The sequence below is a fragment of the Cynoglossus semilaevis genome, chromosome 1, assembly GCF_000523025.1.
Source record: "Cynoglossus semilaevis isolate Cse_v1.0 chromosome 1, Cse_v1.0, whole genome shotgun sequence".
Taxonomy (NCBI): Eukaryota; Metazoa; Chordata; class Actinopteri; order Pleuronectiformes; family Cynoglossidae; genus Cynoglossus; species Cynoglossus semilaevis.
The window spans coordinates 9,513,439-9,525,894 of NC_024307.1; the positions used below are offsets into that span (position 1 = coordinate 9,513,439).

General features: G+C 42.0%; 1 protein-coding gene and 1 long non-coding RNA gene across 2 annotated transcripts; one reads left to right on the forward strand and one right to left on the reverse strand.

The window, feature by feature from the left end:
* Positions 1 to 1,055: 1,055 nt before the first annotated feature.
* ythdf2 (YTH N6-methyladenosine RNA binding protein F2) lies at positions 1,056 to 9,026 on the reverse strand. Its single transcript, XM_008309898.3, has 6 exons — positions 8,804 to 9,026; positions 8,543 to 8,567; positions 6,987 to 7,066; positions 4,786 to 6,480; positions 2,999 to 3,064; positions 1,056 to 1,215 (listed from the first exon to the last, which is right to left on the reverse strand). The coding sequence occupies exons 1-6, from the start codon at positions 8,828 to 8,830 to the stop codon at positions 1,192 to 1,194; spliced, it is 1,917 nt and encodes a 638-aa protein (XP_008308120.1). The 5' UTR covers positions 8,831 to 9,026; the 3' UTR covers positions 1,056 to 1,191.
* An 895-nt stretch (positions 9,027 to 9,921) lies between these two features.
* Positions 9,922 to 12,399, forward strand: LOC112487642 (uncharacterized). The gene is made up of 2 exons (XR_003050937.1): positions 9,922 to 10,736; positions 12,034 to 12,399. It is a non-coding gene; the product is annotated as an uncharacterized LOC112487642 (long non-coding RNA).
* The last annotated feature ends 57 nt before the right edge of the window (positions 12,400 to 12,456 follow it).

The following is a 12,456-nucleotide window of genomic DNA, read 5'->3' on the forward strand; positions in this document are numbered from 1 at the left end:
GAGGGTGGGTTTGGAAAGCAGAGAGGAGGAGGAGGTCAGAATGAGGAGTGGAGGAGCAGAGTCGGAGGGTTAGTAGGGAGGAAAATAAATGTGATACCCGTCAGAGAGAGGAGAGAGAGCGAGAGACAGGATGGACAGACAAAGTGATTTACAGTCAAACAAGGGGAATGCACACCAGTTCTGCTGAATATACCACATTTATTACTTTTGAACTGATTAATAGAAAGAGTGGGGGCAAGGCCACTCGCATCACTGTCTTTAGAAAACTGGGGAACGAGAAAGAAAAATAAAGAAAGCAGCCCGTAGTAACAATGAATTAACTTGTCCAAGAGAAAGAGGGTAAATGAAGTCCGATGAAGACTGTTAACAGAAGGCCCATTCTTTTCCTCTTTAGAAGATTTAAATTATACACCCAACAGGGCTCATCAACTCAACACATCTTCTGCTTTCAAACTCTCCCTTCCCTCCTCTTCCCTTCCTCTCTCCAGATCCTCCAGACTCCCCTGCCTCCCCCACGTGCACACACACACGTACCCGACACATGCAACAAGGAAAAAAACAAAACAAGAGGGCTGCCCTAAAAACATCCGCAGTCCTCTCCACCAAAAACATGGCCAGCATGTGTGAAACAGACTCTGGGCCGAGTGCAGGTAGGCAACAACCGCCTACGATGAAAATCCACCGAGAGAGAACTCCACTATGTCCAGGTCGAGACTCGAGCATCCTCAGGAGACATGGGGTCGTGAAGGGGAGGAAGTTACAAAACGAAAAAAAAAAGAAGAAAATGAGACAAACTGCCCAATCTCATCTACAGGGGACACTATTACAAGCCGACGCTACAGATTTCTATAGGATTTGTGTCTGTGAGAATTAAAGACTCGCTCTTGGACCATAAAAACAGAGAATCCTTTCATTTATAAAAAGGAAACGGGGGGAAAAAAAAAGGATGCTATGCATTTAGTTGTAGTCCTATGAATAATCGTTTCCTTTTGTTTTTACTACAAGTTCGAAGTAAGTCTTTAAAGTCAAAAGAAATCAAGAAAGTCTTCATTTAGTTTTTTTTTTGTCCTTGGTTAATTCTTCACCCCTATTAGAATTTCTTTATAGATCTGAATGCAATGATGTAATGGGGTGTGTAGGGCTTTGGGGAGGACTGGGGGCACTGCAGTCTTTTGACCAAAGCACTGACTGTTACTTGACTCGTCCTTGGCGCTCCTGAAACAACAAATGAGAGAAGAGAAAAATGATACATGTGGACGTGATAACTGAACATTCAACAGACACGTGACAGATTGAGCAGTGTCACACCTTAACAAACATAAAGGTCCATTTAATACTCAATTTAAAAACAATGTTAACAATCAGATTAAACATCTTTATTTCATCCTTCTCACTTATTTCCTCAGTTTCTGTGTCGTACTCCCTTCATTGTCACCAACATCCGGTCTCCATCCTACTGACCTGATTCCCATCAGTCATTTAATCTGTTCAATTCCTTTGTGTAAGAGGGATTTTTATAACCAGTTGAAATGTTGTTATTTAGCATTTTTCCCAGGTGCACTTCAATGAGCCTCAGTACAAGACCCTGGTGTGAAAACCTCCCTTCTGGAACTCCCTCCCACCAGACGTCTGTTACATTGACTGCCCTCCCGTTTCCCAGTATTAAAATTAAACTAAAAATATAAACTAATTTCTCCGATAAAGTCTGTATCGTTTTTGAAATTAGCGCGTTGTTGTTACAAACATGCCATAATGTCAGTCTATATAAAAAACATGAGCTTCACACGGTTCATTTATTTTGTTTGCCACAGACCCATAATTAACAAAACACTGGAGACCTCTGGAATCACCATTACCAAAATGAAGCCGACTTCTGCAGAAATAGGCAATGAGTTTAACACTAAACCCTTAAGCGGTGGTAAAGCTGTGGACTGTAATAACCTCAGACGATGTTTATTGATAAACAGAGTACTGCCCAGAGGGGCGAGACACTCAAACTGTGTTAAACTCAAGGCCTGAGGGCCAAATCCGGCCAAACGCACCCTTTTATGTGGCCCACCAAACCAGTACTAATGTGGACTGGATTAAATGTAATAAAATGCATTGCAATATCTGGACATATCCCACATTTAATGTGTAATAAGCCAGGACAAGTCTTTTGCAGTGAGATTCACTTCTTCATTTCTGGTAAAATCACCATCAGCACTAGACTGTTCTATAAATATTGATCCTGTTCGGCCCACAGCTTAGACTGGGTCTGGTCACCTTGAGTGATTGAGTTTGACACCAGTGCTGTAGGATGTTTATTATTTAGAGTACAGTAGGAAGTAGTAGTGAAGCAGTGGCAGCAGTATGGAGGTAGCAGTGAGTCACCAGTGCTTACAGCACATAAGGGAAACCCTGGCTTTTACATTGTTCTGACACCACCCTGTTCTATTAGCTGACACCTATACAGGGACCTATACACACATACATTTTCTTTTGTGAACATGAGACAGTTCTTTACAATTTAATTGTTGATTGATTTAACTTAACTCTGACATGATCCTGAATGTAAGTTCTCTTCCTACTGGAGTTGGTATTGAGACCTCCACTCTAGGACTCTGACAACAACGACGCTTGTCAAACTTTTATCTTTTTTTTGGGTTTGGGGGTGGTGATAAACTTGACTCTACAGCTGTAATCTGCTCAAGATTATCTCATGCCCATGTCCTAATTTCTATATTGTTTATGTGCCTTCTGTCATTCAGCCTCTGCACATTACACATCAGCAGGTGTCGCTAAACTAAAACTTCCTTCTCAGAGCTGTGCATCTATTATAATTGTCTCCAACAACTCCACCCTGACTAATTCACACTTCTCCTTTTCTTAGGACAGTGGTTCCATTGATGGTCCACATTTTTATCTTCTTCCTTTTACATTGTCTTTGTGTGAAGTATGAACAGATCAACAACATTCACGCTGCGTCCACATATGGTAAACAAACAGGGAAAGTTACCTGAAGCCTGTAATGAGTCCTGTTGCTTGGGTTGCTGGGATATGGCTCGTTGCCTTGGACCTCCACCTGTCACACAGAGGAGGAGTGAGAGCTGAACACAGTGACGCTGCATTTTATACTAGAACTAATGACCAAACGCTGTGCTTTGGAAATTATGACCAGGTACAAAGGTAGAAAAGACTTGTGGAGCTTCAGACTTATTTGATTGTCAGATTTTCATAGAAACAGATACACAGAGTGACAATATAATTCATCAACTAAACACTTACCGAGTCTAAGGTTACTGAACATAAAGCTGGTATAATATTACACACTCATTGCTGTAACCATATTTTTCACATTTCTTAACGTGGATTATTTAAATAGTGTTAATGAGAAAGCAAAAATCAGAAAATGTGTTCAGCAATACAAAAAAAAAAAATTCTAGAATTTACATTAGTACACTGATAAAAACTATACTGATCCAAATTATGATATATATTTATATATATTTCTTTTCCTGCTTTCAGCATGTGTGTTTGATCGACCTGTTCTTTTTTTGAAAACATGAATAAACTGCAAACTTTTAATTAAGTGGGAAAAATAAATTGAAATAATTATATTAAAAAAAAGCACAGCAAAGAAATAATTGTTGACCCAGATGCCACACACACACATTCTATAAACCAACAAATGTATCCCACTATGCTGCAGAGTCACTTCACTATCCAGAAAATGTGCTTCACCACTGTAGGAGAGATTAGAGCTCAGACATGAATGAATAGCTCTTTCAAATATTAATTTAACGAGCTGACGCACAATTTTCACACAGTTGCTAGAGTCGATTTAGTTATTAAACAAATTGCGGCCAATATTCAAGCGTGCATTTTAATAAATCAGTGTCGGTGGGCTGCACGACAGAGCAACCTGTGAGCAGGACATAAAAGACTCAATGTGTCGTAATGAAATCCCTGAGCGACATCAGGAGAGGGAACGTCAGCAATTCATGATTTTTTTTTCTGTGAGACCATTTTTCTAAGTGTAAGATTTATACCTCAGGTTTGAGTGTACTGAGAAAAAGTAATATTCCAAAGTACTATTGAAAATGGCTTGCTATTGCTTGCGTTTACTTGTCTGACCAAAATAAATGCAACACTGTCAGTTTTTCATCCTTGTCTTCACACACACAGATAGACAAACAAGGAATGGCAGTAATGTTTCTGTCATTCATACACTTTCAGTTTTTATGGTTGAGAGACCTTTCCACTCGGTTGTTTACTCTTTCTTTCCCGTCTCTCTGCCACATGCTGGGACCCAATTAGGTTTGTGTTGAGATAATATGCAGCTACTTGTATTCATAGACATGCAGTCGTTTTGTTCCTTACAGGGCACACCTGTAACTTCAAAAAAGTAGCAGCATACCAGTTGTTCACTTGCGTCACATACCCCAAAGATTACATTACATATATTTTGAGAAAGGTATATACAACACCTGGACAGACACCAAAAACAAAAACTTTGCTTCTGCTTGTCTGTTAATGTGGTCTGTGTCTCTGACCCCTGGTTGCTTTAGTAACTTCAACTGCACTTCCTCTCACTAACACCAAGTCCACGCAACTCTCTTTGATGCTGCAGGTGCAAAAAACGCGACATGTATGACCGAAAACAGGTGAATCAGGATGCTTGAGATGGAAGTGATAGACCATGATTATTTATGAAATCATAACCAAGTATGTTTATGGGATTCACACTGTACGTGAACCTACAAAGCTTTGATTTGAAAACCAATTTGTCACCAACTACTTTACCTTTTTGACACACTCTTCCTCCTCCTGACGCTTCTCATAGTGGGAGAAGTCATCGAAGATGGAAGTGGTGTGTTTAAATCCAGCGATGATCTTTAGCACCTGCCTGGCCTTGTCCAGTGGTACCTCCTGTGTGTCCCGAGAGTTGGTCACTGGCTTATTTTCGTTGTTTTCCAGTCGAATGTGCCTCAGCTGACTGTTGGGAACGTCCTTAACAAAGATCCAACGCACATCAAAACGACCCTTCCACTTGTCCTGTGACCACACGCCAGCAGACGTGTTGTAGTCCACCGGTGAGCGCATCTCTGCGACACCGCAGAAGTGACCACTCCCGTTGACACTGAAAAGAAGATACAACGGCCCTTTGCCGCCCAGAGAGCGGTAAGCAGCGTCCAGCCTCTTGTTTCCGTGCTCCGTGCTGCACCAGATGTTGTACTTGATGGAGCGGTGGATATCGTCCTCTGAGTAGCTCTTGATGATAAACACCCTGCCCTGCTTGGGATTCCAGTCAAAGTCCTTGGGATTATAGTTGTTGACCATACGCAACTTCTCTAGGACTGGATGAGGCTCAGAGGGAACCCCGGGAACAACACCCACACCAGACGAAGATGGAGGTGACTGCCCTGCTCCATTCCCACCAGCATCCCCAAATCCATTGGCCCTGTTCCGTGGAGGCACCCAACGAGTGGGTTGAGAAGGTTGCTGCTGTTGGCTGGGCGGAGGAGGACCCTGGGAGAGAGGAGGCTGTGGCACTGGAACCATACCTGGCTGCCCACTAGGCGGAAGCTGGTGCTGCCCCATCTGGGAAACGGGTGGAATCAGCTGTCCATTGCTGAGGGGCATTTGTGGGTTACCTACAGCAGTAGCACCAGGCTGCGGAGAACCTTGATTGGGTGGCTGCCCATTGCTGGGAACAGTGGGCACCTGCTGCGGGGTGGCTGCTTTAGGCATGGTACCCTTGTTGTCCCAGGTGCCAATGTCCATGTTGTGTTTAATGGGTGGAGGCGGTAAATTGGCACCAGCCATACCACCCTTGGTTTTCAGCTTGGGCTGAGGCTTGGCGGGCTTGCTGGCAATGTCAGCCCAGGAAGCAGGCTTGGCAGGGGCAATTGAGACAGGAGGCATGCTCGGAGGTCCTACAGAGGAAACAGGCCCAAGCGGACCACCACCAGGCAAACCAGAACCAACCACCTTAGGGGCCATGTCTCCATTACCTCCTGGAGCAGCACTGCTGATCTTTAGCCCTGCCATGCCCTGGTCGAGGCTGTTCATACCAGGCGCCTTGTTGAGTGGCTCGTTGGCAGCAGGTGCAAACGGGGACTGTCCGTCAATCATGGCACCTCCGAGGGAACTGGGAGCATAGGGATAGCTGCTGCTGTAGCCAGAATTCTGAGGTGTTCCCGATTGTCCCTGAGAGCTGTTGTTCCCCCAAGCAGAGAAGTCGATGCCACTGGGGAAGAAGTTGAAGCCGTGCTGGCCCAGGAAAGGGTTGTTCCCCAGTGGGCCAGGTTGACCAAACATAGCGTCCGGGAGGTAGTGGGGCTCCCCATTGCTCAGCTGTCCATAGGAGGCCAGGTAAGGCATAGGAGGGTCCCCACCTGTGGACCATGGTGCCTCGTTCACAGAGTAGGAAAATCCTATGGAGGGGCTGTAGTAGCTGGGCATGTACGAGTCTGACATGGCCGTATAGGCATTGCTCTGAAATAAGAAATTAAGACTTTAGTGACTCTAACTGAGAATAGATAAAATTATACATCACCAACTTTTACAACCGTCTAAAATAAACACCTGCTACAGCAGTTGTAATAATATTAAATCATCTGCTTATTTTCACTTCATTTAATGCCGTGAGAGCAGAACACTGAACTTAGTTTAGTGAGAACTTAGTTAATCTATAGCTTCTTGGACAATAGCAGAGCCTTTTCTTTTGTACTGGAGGAAAACAGAGGCAGTATTCATTTCCTCAACAGACCACTTAATGTCTGTTTGTACATGGACAATGAAAAAACATATTTCAAATATATTTCAGGACCGTTATAGACAAAGACATTTATAAAATGGCAGCAGGAAATTGCTGTTGATAATTCTGTTTCATTTAGATGATTAGCTATAATTAACATTTTTCACAACTGGAGAAGGCAACACATCTGTACAAGAAACCTGCTAAAACCTACATGAAATGTTGGGATTTTAAAAAAGCTCACCTGTCTGGCCTGAGTATTCAGGTAAGGCTCAAACTCATCGTCATTCAAGGTATCTTTTTGTGTGACAGCTCCGTTTTGCACTGAAAGAGAGAGAAAGACATGACAATGTTAAAGACCACAAACACAACAAGTTGCTGTACCAAGTAAAAATACACAACATGGCATGTACCCTGTTATATAAGCATCATCAGTGTTTATTATGAAACAGAACCACTCCCTGTAATTATTTCCACTGAGCACAGAATGACAAAAAGATCAATTAGTCACTTCTGCAGAACAAAGTTACATAACAGTGATTTATGACCTAATATTCAATGCACCTGCCTCAGTCTTAGACTCAGGTGTAAACCAAGCCCCATATGAACAATATGTATGATATGTCTGCAAAAATAAAGTTTCACGACCGCAGAGATACTGAAGCAAGTGAGAATTTACGTGACCCACTCCTGAACTGTGGTTTCCTTGCTAAACAAAACGTGGACAAAAGACATTACTTTCAGACTTAGACATTTCCACTCTACACCGATTGCAATTCATTGATGAGACCTAGGCAATATACATAATGGTCTCATGAAATAGTTTACTTTGTTACTGCTCACAACAGAACTAATTGAAGAGGGGTCTCAACCTCGCTCCTATGATCCTGACAGCCCAGCAGTCTGAAGAGTACACCTAGTAGATTTTTTTTTAAATTTAAATAAAAAGTAACTTACTATCACAAAGTTTTCTAGAACACGCATAGAAAGGTAAAATCCGAGGTTTTTGTTCCGTCTTGATTACTTGGTAGGACATGTTTGAAAAGATGTGGTAACACTTTCCTAAATCTATAAGTGTGCTCATTGTATGGGGTGGATGTTTCTGCTGTTTCAAGTGAAGTGCGGTTCTTCAGCCCTTCAGACATGTACTTCAAATATTCACACGAAGTATACAGCTTGAACAGCATGGTGATCGGAACGTGTGCGGCCTGTTTGGACCCAAGAACAGCATGTGTCGGAAGACGTGTCATCTTGGGTTAAGTTAGCCCCCGCTAACGATAGCACAGTGTGTGAACGGTGTTTGTAGTTAGCTTCCATGCAGCGAGTGCGCAGCGTCTCCATGTCACGAGCGCCAACACTTCTCTAACAAAATAGACAGGGCTAACCATGAGCTCAACTGAAAAACATGATGCTAAAAACATAACCTAAATTTTTAAACTAAGAAATAAAATACATAACCATGGATCACCTGCATTTAACAGTGTCCTAAGGAGGAAAAGATGCTTTACGGATCAACGTTGTCATTTAACGCTCTTAGCACGTCAAGGAGGAGCTAATGCTAACTGTTGGACCCATGAAAACATAAATGCATTCATCTCTCACGGGGGGCAACAGGGTCAAAACACGGATAGGAACTACTACACAGTTTCTATTGTGTGTTAATTTGTAACTTTATATAAGGCCCAACTACAGGCCTATTTGTCCAGACGCATCCGCGCACGCAAGCTTTTCAAAGCGCACTGCACCGTAAAAAAAGGTCCGCAATCGGTCAGAGCTCACAGAGACAAAATACGCTCTTACCTTTATTAGCTTGGCCTTTCGGTCTCTGGATTGGGTCCAGGTGATTCATGAAGGTTTGATTTATGAGAAGAGAGGAAGGGGAAAAAATAGATGAGGAGATATATAGTGAGAGCAGTCACTCAGTTCCTGTAGCAGGTGGTCAGGCCTAGTGCACTAGCGAGCCACAGCCGCTGCCTCAGAGCTAGAGCTAAGCTATCCCGGTTAGCCGTCGCGATGCTGACAAATGGCCCTCGTAAATGTTCAGAAAATACCTCTCTTTACCTGTTCAAGGAGGCTGCTGGCTGACATGTCTTTCCCCCTGGCGCCTGTATAACTGTATTTATTCCTAAATAAAAGCGGCAGGGTGCAGAAAAGGTCTAGCTATGTAGAATAGTTTTAGCCGAGCGCCACTGTCTCTCTACAGTGCCTGCTTTCTACACAATGGCGGGCTGCAGTTTCTCTGACACACTCCTCAACATGGCTGAGCGGCCTCCTTTACAAACCATGGCCTTTATTTACAACCGACAGGCGCTACCTAGTGGAGTGGAGGAGCAAGCACATTTTCCAATCACGGAAGTGTTTATTTCAAAGCACCTTATTTAAGAAATTGTACAATAAGTATATTATTTTCACTTAGGAATTACTTAATGAATGAAATAGTTATTAAACATGTGTTAAACATGTTAGGAAAACATACAGCTGAGATCGAAAAAAAAATCTGGCTTAAGTTTAGTTTTGAAAACAATGCTAATAAAAACAACACAAACATTGCAATAATAAAATCCCTCAACTATACCATAAATAGCCAGAAAATACATTAGTTGGAAATTAGGTTTAGATAAAAGTATCAATCGTTAAGATTTTGAAGCGTGCATCATGGAAAGAAACATTAATCAAATATAAGGTGTCGGTTACTCTTTTGACATTGTCTAAATGCCATAGTTCTACCACTAGGTGGAGTGCTCCACGTTGTCGTGAGCACCCTCGTGTCGTGCAGTTATCACACATTCGATTTGTGTACCATGAATTGGTCTAGGTTTTACCCTTTGTGAGTCACTCTCTAATGTATTCTTTCATCTCACATTTAGGAAGACATTTAATTGGGAGACTGCCTCCGTTTTTAACAACTGTTTTAATGACGTGTATTTGGTAGAGTTGACAATAATGACACTAATGAGATGCATCTCTGAATGAGGTTGTCTCAGTCTGTGACTCACTCTTTAAATCTATTATCGCCCTGGACATCTGCTAATTCAAAACACTCTATGTTTAAATACACTACAGTTAGTATGGTGGGGGTTTTTTTTATGTCTGAATGATTTTGTGATCAGACAGCAATACATTATGTCTTTAATAACATTTTGAATGCATCTTTTAAATTTCAGGGTTATTATCTAAATTAATGCAATGAAATTCTTTGTCTGAAACTGTAATTTCAAGTCGATTTTCAAAAGCAGTTTGCAGATGTGTTCGTAAAATAAAACAACAAATGAAACAACCCCCAAAAAAAGTAGAGGTGAAAGAAGATACTGGATGAGTTCACAAACAAAGATGGACAATTGTGAAGTATCTTTTTAAACATTTTGCATCACAGAACTCAAACAAGAATGCAGATCTCCATAATGTGCATTTGAAAAAACCAACCGTTCCTACAGGTTCTTCTACCTTTAGGTTTGAACATACAGCCAAGGGATGACATCATGTTCGCTGCAGTCGGATCCCCTTATCATCTACTGTACTCATCGGTTTTCAGTGCACGCATTACTCAAATGGCCTGTGACTCGACTGAACCTTGGACCAGAAATAACTGCACCCTTCTCACACACACGGACAGACACACTTACTGTCACACAACAAAATCATTTTAGTGCTGTTTCAGGAAGAAGCTGAAAACCGTAGGATTTCCTTCAACGAGTTTTGAAATCAAAACAATAAGAATAATAAATAACTAGTGCTCATGTTAAAGGATGTGAGAGTGACCGTTGACCAAACCAGTAGCAGCGACAGTCATTTGACTAGTCAAACATGTTTAGCGCAGTAGCTTGGCACGCGTGTATCATATTCAGTCTTTCAACTCTCAATCATTTTTTCGCTGCTTGACTTTTTCCTCCTGGGGCCTTGTTGACTGCTGTGGACCGGACAGGTGGCATAGCATGTAGCAGAGCTGGCCATTTACCATCCAATAAAAATAGCTGCGGTCTCCATGATGTCACCGGTGAGTAAATCATGGAGCCTGATGATAAAACAGGATCTGCATTTTTCTTATGCCGATCTGCATTTCTCTTTTATAGGATGTACATAATTAGAGCCTGACCGCTAATGATGGAAGTCAAACAATGACAAATGAAATATACCAACCACACACACCACCAGCACCAGCTTTATTTGTAAAGATCTAGTAAATCACAATACGTATTTTTTCTTTAAAAAAAAAAGTAGGCACATGAACATGAAGAAACCTGCAAATAAAAAGTGCCTAAAATTTATTTTTGTAAATTGCTGCAATGTCAGCATTTACAGGCACGATAAAATGGCTTCACAGAGAGAACAGAGTGATCAGGTCGAAAAGCCACAACATTTTTGATTTTCCAATAGATTTTTTTTTCTGCAGCTATAAACATCTATTTTTGGCCATTGTTGTCATGTGACCTTTGTGATCACAAATGACACTATGGTGTTTGTCTGTGATGTAATATGAAAACTCTCCATAACTGCCTCCAAGAAAAATATCAAAGCAACATTTGAACAATTCCACTACCACAGCGCCCCCTACTGATCAAAGCAGGCAGTACAAATATTTTTGGCTTTTATCCTTTTTTGTGTTTTTTTTTTTGAGTGCAGTTTCAATTCCACTACCACAGCGCCCCCTACTGGTCAAAGCAGGTAGTACAAATATGTTTGGCTTTTATCCTTTTTTGTGTGTGTTTTTTTTTTAATGCAGTTTTCTGTGTCAGGTCAATCAGCTTCCCCTTATTTTACTCCAGCCCCCAACTGACCAATTGCTCAGTCACTGCTGCTGTAGGGGGCGGTTTCAGACACAGCCCATGCCACTTGTGTCAAACTCAGGCCTGGGGGCCAACTCTGGCCCACAGTTTAATTATATTTAGTCCGGGAGATCATATCAAATATGTACTAGAGTTGGCCTACCAGTATGTAGCACCTATATACTGGCAGGATGTGTAGTATTAGCAGTGAAAACTACTGATGTGTGTTTTATTTTAAATATAAATTCTCATGTGTTTATAATATTAAGCTTCAGTTGATCCTGATTTAACACAAAACTAAAGTTTGTTTCCATATGAAACAATTCTACATTACAGACCTGGAGAGAAGGGCAGGATTGTGTCAATTTTTAAAATAAATATTAAGTTTGGCTCGTGACTTTGTCCTAGTTTTGAATTTTGGCCCACTGTGAATTTGAGTTTGACACCCCCGGCCTATAGCTTGTCATGTACACATCATCTGTCAGGGTCTGGGTTTCAATAACGTACAGCCTGTACATTGGTTTTCAGGCACGTCCTCGGTCGTCCTTGTTGTTGTGTCATCTCAAAGAAGCACTTCAACTCAACACTGGATCAGGTTTCATCCCCAGAAGGAGTTCCCACCGGTTTAGTCGCATCTGCAGAGGTTAATCTTTTGAGTCATGAAAAAGTAAATGATCAGACTCTTGAAAGACCACTTTGCTCACACCAGCCACCACTAACACTGCCATCTTCAGCCAGTTGTACTGGCCACAGAAGCCAGAAAGGGTGGACAAACTAAAGCCGGAGTCTGATCTCACTCCCATGCCTGGCATTCTGAAGCCGCAACACCATGCTGCCGATGTGGAACCCGATCACTCATAAATCTCCCCTGTTTGACCATGTGACATGCCAAAATTGTGATTCCGCACCCCCGGCCTTGTCCACCTTTACTTCTGTCCGGTGGCCTTCTCA

Bases quoted from the DNA above. Each gene is read 5' to 3' on its own strand.
- ythdf2 (XM_008309898.3), bottom strand. From the start codon at position 8,830: ATGTCAGCCAGCAGCCTCCTTGAACAG. The intron at 3,065-4,785 runs GTAAAGTAGTTG...TCTGTGTGACAG, and splicing joins AGGAAGAGTGTGTCAAAAAG to GTGGAGGTCCAAGGCAACGA. The intron at 1,216-2,998 runs GTAACTTTCCCT...TTGTTGTTTCAG, and splicing joins GGACTCATTACAGGCTTCAG to GAGCGCCAAGGACGAGTCAA.